General features: G+C 50.1%; 1 protein-coding gene across 1 annotated transcript in view; it reads left to right on the top strand.

Annotated features, from left to right (window-relative positions):
- The window catches only part of LOC119107574 (desert hedgehog protein), an 85,610-nt gene that overhangs the window by 29,661 nt on the left and 38,249 nt on the right, over positions 1 to 17,700 (top strand). Inside the window, exons 3-4 of the mRNA XM_037231062.1 lie at positions 6,614 to 6,690; positions 8,940 to 9,051. Coding sequence (XP_037086957.1) covers positions 6,614 to 6,690; positions 8,940 to 9,051 — 189 coding nt within the window. The remainder of the gene's footprint in view (positions 1 to 6,613; positions 6,691 to 8,939; positions 9,052 to 17,700) is intronic.

Genomic DNA, 17,700 nt, shown 5'->3' with positions numbered 1-17,700 from the left:
AGCTTAACAGGTAGGGCCCGCCAGGAACATAAGGCCATCCATTCAATAAGAAATACTCGCGGCATAATGCGCGGCGCTCTGAACGATCGAGTGCGTCGAGCAGGTTAGCACACAGGACCCGACAAGAGCATAGGGCCCTCCATCGAAATAGGAAATACCTTTAAGACCCAATCTAGAGGACCCCCGAATGATCGAGGGTACCCGAGCAGGTTAAAAATGGGGCTTCCAAAAAGAGCGTAGGGCCCTTCGTTCGAATGGGAAGCACCAAAGACCTGATGTAAATGGCCCCAGAATGATGGAATGTGCTAGAGCAGCTTATCAGAGAGGACCCAACAAGAGCGTAGGGCCCTCCGTTCAAATAAGAAGTACCCAAAACCCAGTGTGGAGGGCCCCGAAAGATGGAGTATACCCGAGCAGATTAACAGGTGGCCCAGACAGTAGTGTAGGGCCCTAAATTCAAACATCGAGACCCAATATATAGGGCCCCGAACAATTCGGTGTGGACGAAGCGGCAAACAGATGGGGTCCACGATAAGTGCGTAGGGCCCCCTATTCAGATAGGAAGTAACCAAGACACAATAGGGGGGGAGGGCGGATATTCGAGTGTGCCCAAGCGGGCTAACAGATGGGGCCCCGGCAAGAGCGTAGGGCCTTCCCTTGATGTATGAAATACCCACGATACGATGTAGAGAGCCCCGAATGATTGAGTGCGCCAAAGCAAGTTAACAGATTGGGCCCCCAAAAAGAGTAAAGGGCTTTCCATTCAAAAACTAAGTGCCCAAAACCTAGAGGTCCCCAAGATCGAATGAATCTGATCATCTCATCAGTAGGGGCACCGACAGGAGCGTAAGACCTTTTATTCAAATCCGAAAACCCGGCGCGGAGGGCTCCCGAAAGATGGGGTGTACTCGAACAGGTTGTCAGATGACCCCGATAGGAGCAGAGGGCCCTAAATTCAAACACCAAGGACCAATGTGCAGGACCCTCGAGCAGTCCAGTGTGGCCGAGGAGGCGAACAGAGGGGCCCCGACAAGTGCGCAATGCCCCATTCAAATAGCACGTGACCAAGGCCCAATGTTAGGGGCCCTCGAACGATCGAATTTGCCCGAGCAGGTTATCAGATAGCCCCCCCCCCCCCACAAAGCATAGGGGCCCCCATTCAGAAAGGAAGTACCCAAGACCCCGTGTGAAGGGTCCCCAAACGACTGAGTGTACCCAAATAGGCCATCAGGCGAGCTTCCGACAAAAGTGTAGGGCCCTAAGCAAGCGATAGAAAATGAAAGCGCCCTAGACCAATGTAGAAGGCCCCTGAGCATGTCGCATGTGTGTCGGCACATTAACCGAGGCCCACGTAAAGGGCCCCTAGCAACCGAGAATACCCCGGCAAATAAAGATATGGGACCCCGGATATAGCCCTAAGAGTCTTTCCGGTGAGTGGAAAGAATTCGTAGAAGGTCCGTGATTGACAGGTGTTTCGGCATGCTAGCAAGGAAGGGTCCCAACAACAGTGCGGGGCCCTCCGAGCAAATGCAAAGAAACCAAGGGCGACGTGGAATGCTCCTTTACAATAAAAATGATCCTGCAAGTGAGCACATAGATCCCCGGAAAACAGCATGGGGCCCCTATTCAGTGTATTGAGCCTTAACATTTCCAATTCACAACTTTTCAAATTAGTGAATATTTTTTTTGGCTTCTCATAGGCCCTTACCTTTCGCCTACAGCTGTTCTTGGTCGCATGGAAGTCCAGGGATATCCAGTTTTGTTGCGTTTTGTGTGAAAAACTGCATCTGTTTGGCCGGCTATGGGCCCCCTCTGAGACAATGAGCCCCTCCGGGGCTCAAGGGAGGGCCCATGGTACCGTGGCCCCCTCTGGATCCGTCCCTGTTGGCCGTAAAATGTGTTGTATCAGGCCGCCACATACAACCACACGAGCGAGCAATTTCTATCAAGTCGCAAGCACGTGGCGAATCACGAGCACCTTCAAACAAAAAGAAAAATGATCTAAAGGATGTTTTCCACCCGCCTCACGCCCCCGGCAAACGCGCTTATATGCGTGTGGCACGCACGCGGCAGTCGTGACGCGACGGCGGCGAGTCGTTGCCGAAGCGGCGTGCGGCCGGAGGGCGCAGCGCGTGGCCGTCCAATTTGCGTCGACCTGATAACACGTCGGCACGAGGCGCGTCGCCGGACCGGCCTGATCCCATTAGGCGTGGGCGACGCTCGCGTGACGAGAAATGTCGCTGATTCGGAAGGAGCGCGTCCGCACTGCTCGCCGGGGCGCTGGTCGCCCGGCCGCCCTAGCAGAGGCGGACAGCAAGGGTGACGGAAGGCGGACAGAGAGGGTAACGGAAGGGGGACAGCTGGGGTGACAGAAAGCGGAGTGGCAGACGACTGGAGTGCGGTTAAAACGGGCCTTCTGTACTCTGAGGTTATGCCCGCAACTGGTTGTTTGCGTAGCGTTTCGAACGCTATAAGGTAAACAGATTTGAGTCCCCGCATCCCGAGAAAACGAATTCAAGGCCGTACGCATTTTTACCAATGGGCCAGAATACGAAACTGAGTCATCAGGACCGTCTCGAAATCGTGGAGATGCAATCAAAACAGTAAAGAGACTACCTGGAACATTTTATTCCATGCATGTTTCTCTGAAACATCCTGAAGCGTTGTAAATATTTCGATAGGCAAGCCATCCTGAAAACGTCTAGAAAGCAAGGGTAAGCAGCCAAGCCTGACGGCGAGGGCATAAATTATGGAATTTGAGATTTGGGATTTGAAGCAAACAACTTGTTTTCTGTGAGCATTCTCTAGACTGCAGCGGCAGGACTAGCCCTGCCTCAAGTGACCATAAGTTTCGCACGTAAAATCAAACGAGACAGCAGACGGAGCGCCATCCGAACCCGGTAAGAGCAGGAAACTGTAAGCTAGCGGCCGGTAAGAGCAGGACACTGTAAGCTAGCGGCCGGTAAGAGCAGGACATTGTAAGCTAGCGGCTGGTAAGAGTATGACACTGTAAGCTAGCGACCGGTAAGAGCAGGACATTGTAAGCTAACGGCCGGTAAGAGCAGAACACTGTAAGCTAACGGCCCGTAAAAGCAGGACATTGTAAGCCAGCGGCCGATAAGAGCAGGACACTGTAAGCTAGCGGCCGGTAAGAGCAGGACACTGTAAGCTAGCGGCCGGTAGGAGCAGGATACTGTAAGCTAGCGGCCGGTAAAAGCAGGCCACTGTAAGCTAGCGGCCGGTAAGAGCAGGACACTGCAAGCTAGCGGCCGGTAAGAGCAGTACACTGTAAGCTAGCGGCCCGTAAAAGCAGGACATTGTAAGCTAGCGGCCGACAAGAGCAGGACACTGTAAGCTATCGGCCGGTAAGAGCAGGACACTGTAAGCTAGCGGCCGGTAAGAGCAGGACACTGTAAGCTAGCGGCCATTTTGGTTCAGTCGTCGCGTGGATATTACAACCCAACAACTCCAAAGAAGTCGCTCGACGCTGGCTGGGGCAAACCCTGTTCGTGCGGCAGCTTCAAAGGCGATCGCCTTCTCTAATAGCTCTTAATGCAGGTCATCCCATCAGGGTTCATCGACCGAGACGGGTGAGACGGTGCCGTGACCCCTTGACGTGTCACGCGACTCTACGTCCTCCGGCCCACGACAGACCACTCCGGGGTACTCAGGGAATTCTGGGTCACTCCTGGCCAACAGCACACTCGGAGGCACTGAGTCCTCACAAAACCAGCACTTCTACACTGGCACAAGGGAATAGCCCTCAAAGCATCACTGCGTCTCGTCGGCTGACCGTGGCTTGATTGCCGTCCTGCTATGCGCAGCGTCTCTTATTTTGTCACTGTGAACTGTAGGCGTGTAAGGAGCAGAAACCTGACACGTACATTACTTTTGCAGTCGCAAACGTGACGCATTCTCGCACGCGCATGATTATATTCCGCAAGCGTTCATCCATGTGTGTAAAGAATAAACGTACCTTATCATCAGGGCGGCCATTATCTCATTTTCACTCACGCCCGTTGTCGGGATCGGACCATATATTTCAGTCCGCGCATTACAAAACCGTGTATTATAAAACATTATACTTTGTCTTGGTTTTGATGACCCTGCAGCCGACTTTTTTTGTAAAGTGCGTTGCGTTGCAACACCTCGAATGCAATGCAATGTGATGCGACCATTGGTCGAATAACTGCTGATAAGATATCAGTGTCGCCTTAAAATCTCAGACGTTGTCACCGGGGGAGGGGGAAGGGCAGGGAGCACCCTGCTCCCCCACCTCCATACTGAAACCCCTCACATCGGCACAGATCTGCAGAACTTTTTTGGTGGGGATTATGGACATGACAGATCGGCCGAGTATAAAACGATGGAGCGTGTGGTGCGTGGTGCAGTGGTGCAGTGATGCGAAAACATGCTGGACAAGCCGTTAGCGGATGCTTTTGACGACGAATGGCCGTTAGCGGGTGCTTTCCAGCTTTGACAGGGTAAGGTTACGCGACGCGTTACGCGGCGCAAATTACATCATGAGGGCTGCGGTTGATGTCAGACGCTGGCGCTGACGCGCGCACCCTTCGAAAGTGCAACGCTCGAAGCCGCCGTCGCGCCTCCTTTAGCACAAACCGCCAGCCCACGCAGCCGTCGGAACGAGCTGAAACTTCTCACGCGAGCCCCTGGGGCTTGCAAGACTTCCAGGAGCATTATGAGTAAGCGGTAGCGGCAGGAAACTTTCCACGGAAACTCTCAAAGCGTGCTCATCTGTCAAGTAACAAGTGCAAATAATTGTTAAAAACGGATATTTTCTGGACCAGAGGCGTAGCCGGCGTCGCCGCTTAAGTTGCACGCCCGTGCCGCCGTGCTACACCCTTGGGGGCTGCAATGCCCCGCGGTGCTATCGCTTACCCTTACGACGGAAGCGTAACTGTTATCGACCAGTTGAGCGAAACGAAATTTGGCGCTTGGCTGAAATTATTTTGCAGATACGAGTGTGGGTGATTGGCGAAAAGGCCAATATAAAAGAACCTTACAGTTATTGTCATTAGAAGCTTCGGAAACGGAATACATATGCCAAAGCTGCCACAAGAAAAATTAAAGGTACATAAGCAAAACTACTTAAAAACATGTGAGACACTCAGAAAAAAACCCTGATGATGTGGACCTATGGTTTACCTTTCGGCTGATAAGTGAGTTGTTTCTGTTGTCCTCCTCTCGAGGTAGGTAAATGACAAAATCGTCTAAAAACAGCGACGTTTCATAACAAAGGACAATCTAAAACCGTGCTCATAAATTGTGCGGTCAATTGCAATACAATTTAGTGTGGAAGTGGCTGGGTGATCCCAGAATGATATTTATATCATCTCACGTATTTCCCTTAAAATTACAGTCTGCGATTCTACTGATACATTACGAATATGTTGACACTTGAAACATAGCGTCAAACACAGGTAACGAGGCATGCTCTTCTAGCTGGAATGGACAAAGCCCTGCCCAAACGAAGGCAGAAGGCGACGCAATGCGGGAAGATCGACGAAATCCATAACCGACGGGAGAAAGTTAGGAAAGCAAAAGACGGGCCATCCGGGTTTATGAAGAAGCGCCCTGAAGTCCAGTCGTGGTCCGTGCTGATCTCTTATCGTCGCACCACCTTAGGATTACCGCCGATTCTGACCTCAATGAACTGGCTCACTCTATGCATGCTAGATCGTACAGCCTACTAAGGACTGCCACATGAACAAAGGTGATGACGCACAGGTAAGCTCGGTCATAGCCGAGTGCTCGGTTTGTGCGGCCATCGTCAAAGGCAGTGAGTCAGGTAACTAGCGGCGAAGAGCCGGGGTAACGCAATTTATAAATAAATCTTCACAACCTTTCCCAGACACATTTCTCCCTGAGGGTGGGTCGCGTTGTGGTTTTCCCTCAAGCCAGCAATACAGCTCGTTCATCACAAACCAGGCGTGTGCCTACTCCTTGCTATAAACACAATCATGCAAGCGGTTGATAGATCAGCAGAGTGTGCTACGCAGTGATTTTATTCTCGCAACGCACATCAAACCAAACGATTAAGCAGCCGGTGACTGGCTTACGCCTGAACACTTAATGTGGGTGGAACTTCTGCCCCTGTTTTGGCTTCTTAAGCGCATGCCTTCGGCTCAGAGCGGGGCTTCACGAAAGAGTATGTGGTAAGATGCCACCCCGGTCGGCTTTTTCATACCTGTTAACACCACCTGAGGGTTCCTGTATATTTTAGCTAATAACATCAGTCTTGCTTCCCTTGGGGAAATCCCCGGTTGGGGACGCCTTGAGTGAACACTGCCGGCCCCATGAATACCTCATCAACACCAGGGTTCTAATAATTACTCGGTCAGAAGACATGGTAGACAACCTTCGTTGCCGTGTGAGTAGTTTGGCCCGTAAGACGAACATGACCAAATAAAATTCGTTGCACGGTAGGAATTGGTCACGACAAAAAACTCCTTTTCCGCTGTGTTAAGAGTGTGTCATTTGTTGCATGCATCAATTTCTCAGTGCCGGAGTTTCCAAACACTAGATCGTTGCACCACATGCTGCGGCGACATATGGTTGTTTGTTGGCACCGACGATGGTAACCTTTTTCCAGAGGCTCTCCCGTACCAGATGAACGAATACGGAGATGACTACGACGGAGCCAATCCAGGAGAGGTGATCATGGCCAGGGTAAGAATACCATCCGCACCTTAACTATAACGCTAATGGCGTCTAGAAACCTGGCACTAAAACACACGTTTGCACGCGATATCGTTGCGAAGATCATGACTGAAGAAGGACGACGCAATAAGAAACAACCGTGTCGAACTACATTCCCGTGACAACGAGCTTTTATTAGAGATACCAGGCATTTCTATCAGCTCTCGGTTTGATTAACTCACATGACTCGTAAGCTTTTTCTGCGTCAGCCTCGTGTATGTGCTCAGCTTTTCCTATTTTCCCTTGGAGAAGGATTCAAGTAATGCATTATATCGTCACCATGTTTCCTCTTTTTCGCAAAATCTGTTTTCACAGAGAATTACAGCACAAACTTTTAAACACTTTTTGAAAACTTTTCATCCTTTATTCTGCAGCCATATATCTTTTATCAGTGATTTTCGGCCATGAATGTGTTGCAGATTTAGAAATATGCTTGCAAAGGCGCGTAGCTATGAGCGAGATCATGCTTTTATGGCAAGGTATGATGCCGGATCTGTTCCTACCAAAACTTTTCAAAGCTTGTTAGAAGCATTCGGCGGCATCTATGACGCAAGCTCCTGTATCTTTGTAGCGTCCCTTCTCATCGGCTGCGCAGTACTGACAGAGCTAACTTACAGTTCCAGGATGAATGATCCTCGAATGAAATGATCGTCAAAGCCCGCCTTCCTCCACACATAACTGATGTAAACAATAGTAGGGCAGCCGGATCCAACACCCTCGATTGATGCACATTGCTGATTGCCAGGCCTAGTATTTCTAGAATTTGGAAGAACGAAAGGCATGGGCTGAAGAAACAAAGAATCCTGGTTGATATTGAAAACTTTTTCTAAGCTGTGTACACGTGGCGTGCCTGTTGCATGGCAATCGGGTTGCGTGAAGACAATCTTTTCCTTTTAGAGTGTTAAGTAAATATCAAATATTCATAACATATTTTAAAAGCCTTCTCACAACTTTTCATTGGATTCATTCATCGCGAAAACGTCTAAAAACGGAATGAGCAAAAGCTGCGTCATATCTGCAGGTGGCCGGAAAAAGGCAGTGCGTCCACGTGGTCGTTATATTTAACAACTCGACGGGGACGGCTTACCTCCCCCCCCCCCCCAGTCTTGTCCAAATGGAATATTACACCTCTAATTTAACCCATGTAAAGCACGTTTTCACGATTTCTCTTTCAAAATATCACTTTAGGCCCGGTTCTTGGACACAGATTTCAGTTCTCCAGCCTCAGATACTTGGTGACGCCCATGCGAGAAAGCGATCAATCTGTTACATTTCGACGCGACGAAAATGTGAAAACCGTCAAAATCGGACCAATCCATATTGACCGCGCGCTTGCGCATGACACATGGCACGTGCGAATGCACATCATCACCACGCGATGTGTCATTCACCTCTCCACCATTGCATGTCAATCGCGGTCGCTCCGACCGGGGGTTATCAAGATATGTCCACGGTTTCGAACAACTGCCTGTCTGTTCCGCGCGGGTCACATTTTCGCCACGCCCGTGCAAAAGTATTGGGCTAAAACGCCCCTTTGCACGTGTCACTCGCCACCCACCGACGCAACCCAACGAAACTTGACTCTGCACGTTGTCTCGAGCTCACGCGCGTCATATGCAAATTTCACAATTTGGCAATCATACTTTCGGTCCAGGCACAACGCAACCCAAAATGAAGCGGACAAACAGACGCACCCCAGCCAAATAGCGTGCTAAAATCGATAGCCGACTTAATAGAGGGAACCCCGAATGACTCGCTGTCCGATTTTTACCGTACTGATTCCATCGCATCGATTCCATCATCCGAATTCTACTGCCAGACTACCCCGTGTGGACTACACTGTCCGGATGTCACCATTCTGACCTGACCCAGCCGTGGGGAGTGCACTGTCCGCACGTCACCATGCTGACCCGACCCAGCCGTGGGGGCTGCACCGTCCGAACGTCATCATTCTGACCTGACCCAGCCGTGCAGACTGCACTGTCCGGACGCCATCATTCTGACCTGACCCAGCTGGGAAGAATGTACTGTCCGGATGTCACCATTCTGACCTGACCCAGCCGTGGGGACTCCACTGTCTGAGCTCCGTTGTTCTGACTCCACCGTCTTGACTCCGTTGTCTGGGCTCTAATGTTGAGGCGTCACCGTCCTCGGCTCCATCGTCCAGACCCCACCCTCCTGACTCCACCATGTCTACTCCATTTGTTCCGTGGCTGCAGGTGCGGAAGGGTGCCGGCAACTGCTACGCCCAGGGCAAGTGCCTGTACTACAGCAAGCGCCTGAAGACGGAGTTCTGCGGCGACTGCGGGAGACGCCAGGGCTGCTTCCCAGGTAGCGTGTTCGACAGCGGAGCCAAACCTCATCTTCGGTGAGGCGCGCCTGCTTAAGAGATCCGACGGAGCGCCAGATAGTCAAGGAAGGCTGTGCGGTGCGTGCGGTGCTTCCCAGGTAACGTGTTCGACAGCGGAGCCAAACCTCATCATCGGTGAGGCGCGCCTGCTTAAGAGATCCGACGGAGCGCCAGATAATCACGGAAGGCTGTGCGGTGCGCAGTCGTAGCCAAGACCGTACAGAGGTGTGAGCATCTGGTAGCTGTTGAGCCCACTCTGTCTGGTGTGTTTTGTTCGGAGCAGAGCGCAGTTCCCTCATTTGAGGCAGATCCGGAAAACTCGTGGTTCTCGCTGCTTGCCGCGTAGTGGTAGCATGAATCATTTCCATATAAACGCATTCGCTAGCACACGGCATTTCTAGATAGATATCTAAATGGCCTATGCTCCGATAAACCAGTATTCCTGCGCACCTCAAACGGAACGGCGTACCACACTCCTAACCGCAGGTGCCCTGTACACATTTAGAAGCATGCACATCTCAACATGCATAAAAAACAGCAGTGGATTAGAGATAAAGATGAAAACACCTGATTTGTTGCGTTTTATGGGTATGCATGTTCAATATCCAGCGCGTCCGACGTTTTGTGAGTCAAGTATTCGCGCTCGGGTGGGGGCAATTTACCCCCCCCCCCCCCCGGATGGCTCATACAAAACAGGTTTGGAATGTCTTGGTGTGGCCATGTCAAACCTTTACGATTGTGGATAAGTAAATGACGAATTTTTTGGTATACGAAATTCGATGCACCTCGCAGTGTTGTTGGCCTAAGGCAGGCTGAAGTAAGTCCGAGCTGTCAACGAAAGGAAACTTCTAACGAATGGTCCAATCTGGTGGGACCGCAGAGGGTTAGACGAAGTCATACAACTCTGAGATAATTTCTTAGGCAACAAAACAAGCGAATCCATGATGACAAACAAAAATCCCATTGACCGACGGTCAGGCGTGAAGGTCAGACCGGGCTCCAAATCGACCTGCCTTTTTACTAGAGAGTTGGCTTTATCGGGCAGTTTCTGATACTCATCTCGCATTTCGTGATGACAGACATCGCAACAGGCGTCTTCCATGAACTTTTTTTAGGTCATATTAGGTCGCTGACCTGAACCGACCCAGAGCAATCCTTTGTTTTTATGGCGGTATCGCCTAGCGTAATCCCTAACACTTAATCAAATTAAAAAATCGCACAATCTCATAGGTTTGTGGTCATCATGACCCTTTAAAGTACAATTAAGATCACCGACCATAAAAAACATGTGACCTCTTGCTTCTGACAAGTAATTACATTCAAGGCAGTTGCGTGAGGAAGTCTGGGGCGCTTTGGAATCAATCTTGAGCTTGATCTTGTTCGATCTTGTTCGATCTCGGATTTTGACGCAAGTGAATTCATTTACAGATCCTGTACAACCTGCCTCATGAATTTCATGCTCCTAGCTCTTTTAGAATGGGATATCAGGAGGTCAAATTGACCCCCACTACCCGAACGAAAGGCATTCAACCGGCCACCCGGTTGGCCAAGGCTTCTTTGATGACTTGTTATCAGACGGCTTTTTTAGGTCGCAACACATTTTGTGCATGTTGCTCCTCGAGATACAATCTCGGGCTCCTCAATTTCTCCTAGTTCCGATTGCACTTCATGGCTTTAAGACGCGATCTGCAGGGACTTGTCAAAGCTACGCCTTTCCATTATTTCATGTAGCGATGAGGGCCCACCGATTAGGTGTCTGATGATATGCTGAGCAATCAGCGTCATTGCAAGAACCTGTAGCTTAAAGCCTTTGCATGTCGCTTGCTTCTCTGCCGGTTTCCACAGTTCAGCATAGTTTTACTGCGTTAATATGTTCCTTTGTGAACAGCGGCTTAGTCAAGGGGTCCATAGGAACAAAGTGCGTGTACTTTTCTGCAGGTTAAGACGCTCGTTTATCGGTTTCTAACATGCAAAAAAGAGCCCCGAGACATCAAAACAGGATCTAAAAAACAAATACATTTTCGAATCCAGACGACACCCCTAAACGACGAAGGGGACCCCATTAGATGGCATGACCCCTATGACCCCATTTGGCTCAATTTGGGACACCTCGTGGTCGATAGCCCGACTTCGCTACTGTTTGCGACTGCTCCCTATTTCGCGGTCACTCACCTTCACTCCTTCCCGCGAAAATGGCTGCGCCTCGCGTCCGAGCCTGGCACAAGGGCTGACGTGCACTGGTGGGCGCAGACAACACCTGCATAACTCATAAGCAATAATGCTGTATCGGCTTGGCGCGCCGGCGACAAGTGGCGTGTGCGGCTCCGCAACCCGCGCCGAGGCATGATATCGGCCCAGCGGGTAATAACGGGACTGAGGGAACATTGCCACGGAACGCACGGGCTTACTCATTGTGTTTGTGCCGCGAGGCGCCAGCGGCACAGCACATTAGATCTTGACGTGCGTGATAATGTAATGCGGAGGGGTGTACGGACGCACCGCGCGCTGCTGGCGGAGGCAGTGTCGCTGCCTTTGGTATAGCAGACCCCATGGTAATCTCCTCACCTTCGCTTTTCCCTACAGCCTATGGGTCTGCACCGCTTGTGCAAACATTAATGTCAGGAACTATATTAAGTGAAGTTTTTTTGTCGTTGTTTGTTCTGCTTTAGTATGTTGATAGAGTTCACACTACCTGATATCAGGCAGCCCACAAGTGGTTGTTGCTTGAGCCTCGACCCCACCATCCGATCGCGAACTTCCAGGGCCACGTTCCCCATTGGCAAAGTGCCTTCTTGAGTTGTCGCGTATGTGGCAAGTATCTATGTCGTACAAAAGCGACTATCCTCCAAGCCGTATTAACTGTTGTGACTCGGTTACCTCTGACAACATAGATAATAACTTGCGGACAGTGTAAGCGATTACGAGCACGGCTCTGGTGAACGGCAGAAGCCGATGGCGACGTTTTAACGTACCTTTATTGCTTAGCACGGTCCGTCCGCTCCTTCCTGCCCCCTAACGTCATCTGACATTCAGCAAGGCCGCTGCCACCGTCCGCCGGCCATTTCATTCATAGTCAAAGGATGAGTGTTTAAAGCAACTCTGAACGCACTTGCTGCCGGTAGCTAAATCCAAATAAAGGCGCTCTTACTACCTAAGCCACCGGAAAAGATTATTTGCGCTTGAAAAATGTGGATCTGCACAAGTGACGGCCGGGTTTGCTCTTGCATGTGGCGTGAACCAGTATCCACCTCCTGCTGTCAGGCGGTACCCACTTCCTGCCGTAGAATGGCACCCACCTGCAGCTGTGAAACGGTGCACACCTCTTGCTGCAAAGCGGTACCATTCTACTACGAAGCGATACCCACCACCCGCTTTGGAATGGTACACATCAATCCCTCCTGTAAAGCCTTTTGTACCTCCTGCTATGAAGCAGTTGTAACTTCTTGCCATGAAGCGGTGACCACATCCCCTACTGCGAAGTGGTTCCCACCTTCTGCTTTGGAGCAGCGTCCCTCCAGGTGCGGAGACGCACCTTACACGCACCGTTAAGTGGCAGCCACACCCCAGCGCCAAAAGGCACTCATCTCATGCTGTTTACCGAGCAATCTGGCCACAAGACGGGCCGTTCTCCTCAGTCCGGCCGGCCATCTGCACCTATATTACCTCATTCCAGGCGCCGCGCGCTCCCGGCGGAGCAGTGATGCCCCGCCCTTGACGTCACAAGAGCGGCCGGCGGCGATTTGGGCCGGCCGGCCGACAGCCCGGGGCCTTTCCAGTGCACCCTTGGGCCGGGGTCAAGGGGGTTAACGGGCCGGAGGCTGATACGGCGCACGACGCCGGCCTGGCCGGGCCGTAGATCACTGCAGTATGGGCTGTCCAGCGGCTGCAGAGGCGTTGGCTGGCATGCGCTTAATTTTTAATGCTGCTTGCTGGTTCACACTGGCTCTCTTATGAAAACAAGATACTAGTTCCCATGGATTCTCGCGTAAACATCAGTTCCTAGCTCCTAGGTCCCATGGGCTTTTATGTGAACACTAGGCTTCCATTTCTGGTTCTCATTGACTGTTTCGCAAGCACCAGACACAGGTTCAAAGTTCCCGCTATCTATTTGTGTGAAATGCCGGGTCATGCAGCTCGTGGCTTTACAAGCAAATACAAAATTATGCTGCCTGATTTCACTATGTTTTCCCCGTGAAGACTGATTGCGCTTTCCTGCCTCCATTGTGCCATGCAAACAGCAGGCCCTGGTTTCTGGTCCCAACTGGTTTTCCACGAAGCACAAGATCCGCGTGATTCATGGTTCTGATTGGCTCTCTTGCAGACACAAGTCCCGGCTAGTGTTTCGCACTGGCAGATATCTACTATCGGACGATTGACTGTCTGGAATGCGATGTGCCCAACAAGTAAATGATGCTGCGGTGACCGTCGAACGAAAAGCGCCAAGCCAGCCAAGGGTGGTAAAAGTGCACTTTTTGTCGCCAACCAAATTTCTGGATGAAAAATTGCCGCCAGTAGCGTAGTGCGAAATCATACGACAAAATAATCGCCAAGTCCATGCCCAGTAGCGCCATGAGCAATCAGAGTATTCATCAGCCATCATATTGCTAAAAGTCTCTTTAACTACTGCAATTTTCAATATCGCGCACGTAACCGGAACGGTCAATCACACACTGTCCTTCAAGAAATGTCAGGACAAGTGCTGCTGTTAGAAAAGCAGGCGCGCCTGCCCTAGACTAATGAGATAGCCCAAATACGACAGGAGTTTTCTTCCCCTGGGGACTTGCCGGGGACTTACGTTTAAATTCGATCTACAGCTGGATTTGGTTCCCTCCACCGCAAAAAAAAACAACAACGAAGGACCTCGATAGCCGGGGCAGCAGAATACATGAGAGATTTCGAACCATTGACAAGCGGCACTGGGAATGACGTCAAATGTGGGAGCCTCCACGAGGGCATGCCCCCTTATGGAAATTGCGTGTGCGCTTCGTGCCCCAGCTCAAGCACCATCAAGCTATCTACCATACCTTAGGCATGCTCCAAGCCTGGCGCGACGTGCTTTCACTGATGGGCGCCTTTCGCCGTGCCTCCACAAGTCAATTACATCGAAATTTTCCGATAACTTCACATCAGGCGGCTAGCTTTTTCTGAACAAGTTACTCGCCCTGACAGGAGGGGAGAGGGGGGGGGGGGGGAGGGGGAGGGGCGATGCGACCCCGCTACGGTTTTCTGAGGATGTCAATGCAGCATATTGTACAGTCTCGCTCAAATCTTTGGTAGCCTCTGGGGCATCCATTGCACGTATGTTGAGAGCAAAAGTGTGCCTCTAGCAATTTTGGTTTCATTGCAGGCGATATTTTTTGAAACAATTGTATTTTATCATTATTTTGTATAATACATAGAAGTGGTTTATTTTCTTTCATAATCATACATATGTAACTACATAGATAAATATCTATGTATAGTTATCCGATTACGTATATATATATGTATATATATATATATATATATATATATATATATATATATATATATATATCCAAATGTTTATAATGTATACAATTACAATCAAATTTCAACGAAACTTTAAACGAAACGGAATAAAAAGTTATGTTAAAAACCAGTGGTAGTTCGTGCCTCAAACAACTGACCAGCTGTAGCCAGGGATGGTGCGTCGCTTGCTGCGGCCTGGACGCAGTGTGACGGCGGGAGCAAGGCTTCTAGGCAGTGTTTTCAGCCCACGGCGATGTTACGCACATGACACGACTCATCTGCGGTGAGGCGTAAACGCAGAAATGTTTTTTATGCATCCTGAGTGTTGCATGCGACGTGCTTAATCGCAATGGTCACCATGAACACACTATTCGACACGGAATTGTAAACTTGCGAAGCCCCTTAACACATCCAATACAATTGTATGTGGCTGAGGAGCCAACCGTCCAAAAAGTGGAAAAAAAGCTCTTGAGACGCGTATCTAAATTGTGCATGCTTCGATGGGAATCAAAAGCGCGAACTGACAACTTTGTTGACTCTCAGTGCACGAAACAGTGGGACACTAGGGCCATATATGGCATGACCAGTGACTGTGGTCGCCCGAGAAGCTGGGGGCGAGGGGCGGGGGTAAAGGCATATGCTGTCGCCTGATTACGTCCAACGCAGTAGGACCATGATAAACGCATGACGTCATAAAGCTGACCTGGTTTCCTTGCGGCCTTGGCGTAATCTGGGGCAGAGAATGCTGGTGACAGGTGGAAGCGATGAGAAATTGAAGCCAGTTGTAGCCGACCATTAATGTTTTAATGCACTACCTCAGTCATTTCTTACGCACGTGAGCTGTCAGGCGTGACTATTCCGTTCAAATCAAAATTTGGGGCACTGGTGATGCAGGACGGGACCTCAAATGTTAACATTTTTCGTCTTGCACCTCTTGATGACCATCTGGTTTATTTTGTTTCTGTATGTGTTTGTGTTGCGATTGCCTACAAGAAAACGGTTGATTAACCAAATTCAAGTTATTGTCCTCGCAAATGCAACTTGTTAACACGCGCTTGGATGGGGTCAATTTGACCCACGAAAATTTTGGCAAAAAATAATTTCCGAACGGCGTGGCGTGGTCCGCCCCAAAATTTTGCCTAACTGTATGCAATTGTTTAGCAAATTTTTTAGCATCCAAAACTAACATGTACCTTGTAAGGTAGCTGATCTGTGGCAGGTCAAAGTCAGGTCATGAATTAGGCGAAGACAATTTTTAGGGAGTCGCTTAATCTGATGCAACAACGGAGTGTTAGACAGAGACATACATGCATGCTATAGTTTCTTAGGCAACACAATAATTAAATTTACAAATTACATCGACCTCGGTTCAGGTATGAAGGTCAGACCGAGGTCAAAACTGGCATGTTTTTTACTCAAACGTGGGACAGCTTTTGGTGCTCTGCGTGGGACAGCTTTTGGTGCTCATTTTAAACTTGCTAATGACAGGGACTCCATCATATTCTTCCAAGGACTTACTACAGGTCACAATAGATCACTGACCTAAAATAGCCCGGGTCAATATTTATTTTAGGAACATACAGCCTAGCGTAATTCTCGACACATATTCAAATGTAAAAAGCAAAGTAGTCTGGTAAGATTTTGGTCCCAATAACCTTCTTAAGGTCAAACAAGGTCACTGAACTTGAATGAGCACCAATTAACTTTTGCTTAGAATAGGTATCTAGGTTCATGATGGTTGTATGAGAAGATCTGGTAGCGTTTTGGACACCAATCTGGAGTTTGACTTTATTTGACCCTATTTGACCCAAATATTACAACCTAGGACCTTAAACGTTCGACACAAGTCAATCTACACACAAACCAAAACACCTTGTGAATGTAATGTTTCTAGCTTTCTTAGTTTCTGAGTTCTGAGCGGGGTTAAATTGACCCCACCCCCACCCGGGCAAAGGGTATCCAACCGGCCATCCGGGCGTGTGTTCAGAGACTTCGATGTCATTAGTTATATTCTGTGTCGGACACCTCACAACTACAGCTGTGAAGAGCACACAGCGTGAAAAGCACAGGCTTCTATAAAAAAATTTAAGGAAATCTTTAGTTCTTGCTGTTCTTTTTCTACGCCACACCACACCATACCTCGGTTTTCACTGAACTGCTGGACATAATTGCAGGCTGGATGTTAGTTCTTGTTCAAGTTCTGGCCAGATCCCCTTTCGATTTTGTTGTCGCTGGATCCCCACCACGATTCCAGCACATGTCCTGGTTCTTGCCGGATCATCAGGCATATTTCGCACTGGATACCTGTTCTTTGTGAAGCTCTCCGCCTTGTGTTATAGACTGCATCCTGGTTCCTGCTGGCCCCAAGGTATAGTCCAAAGCTGCGCCCCGGTTCTTGCTAGAACCTCGACTGGATTTCAGGCTGGTTCCTGGGTTCTTCCCGATCCAGATTGCAGGAACAAGCTGCCGGAAAGAAATGATGGTAACGAGGCACACGTCTTGACATGAGCAGTATAGACAGGCGGTGGCTGACGGCTATTGGACGGTCGCCAGACATCCTGTCCAATAAGCGTGGCCGTCACCGAACGCGCCTATCTGGCCAATCAGCGCCAGATCCATCGCGGCTTTCGGCCACTGTAGGATGACGCTGGCTTGCCCTGCCGGTCAGCGCGAGACACGTCTGTTCTGCCCATCACTACAGACATGCTTTCGATGTCGCTCTTTGCAGGACACAGCTCTGCTGCCGGTCGCCGAAGAACACACATGTTACGGGAGTTACTGGCGAAGACAACCCTTCCACGGCCCACTGCAGCGTACGCCTGCCTTACCGGTCACTGTGGAATGCGCCTCTTCCACAAATCACTGTAACATAGCTTTCCAAAAGGTCACCATCGCACGCAAAAGCTTCCTTCCTTTCACCACAGGAAACAGCCCTCTTGCCATGGTGGCTCCCTCGAATAATTCCCACCGGCCACTACAGGACCCATGTCTCCTTAGCCTTTGGAGCACATGTTTCTCAGATTCCCAAAAGACCACACTAAAAGAGCAGTCGGCGCCGCCGCCCGGCTGCAGCGCGCGGGCGGGCCCCCGCCCGCCGGCCATTGATGTCGTCGCCGCCAGGCGCCCCACCCGAGCTGGTA

Source organism: Pollicipes pollicipes, unplaced genomic scaffold, assembly GCF_011947565.3.
Source record: "Pollicipes pollicipes isolate AB1234 unplaced genomic scaffold, Ppol_2.1 Scaffold_6686;HRSCAF=7923_pilon_pilon_pilon, whole genome shotgun sequence".
Classification (NCBI taxonomy): Eukaryota; Metazoa; Arthropoda; class Thecostraca; order Pollicipedomorpha; family Pollicipedidae; genus Pollicipes; species Pollicipes pollicipes.
Note: the sequence above shows the minus strand (reverse complement) of the source record. Positions and strands in the feature narration are given on the sequence as shown.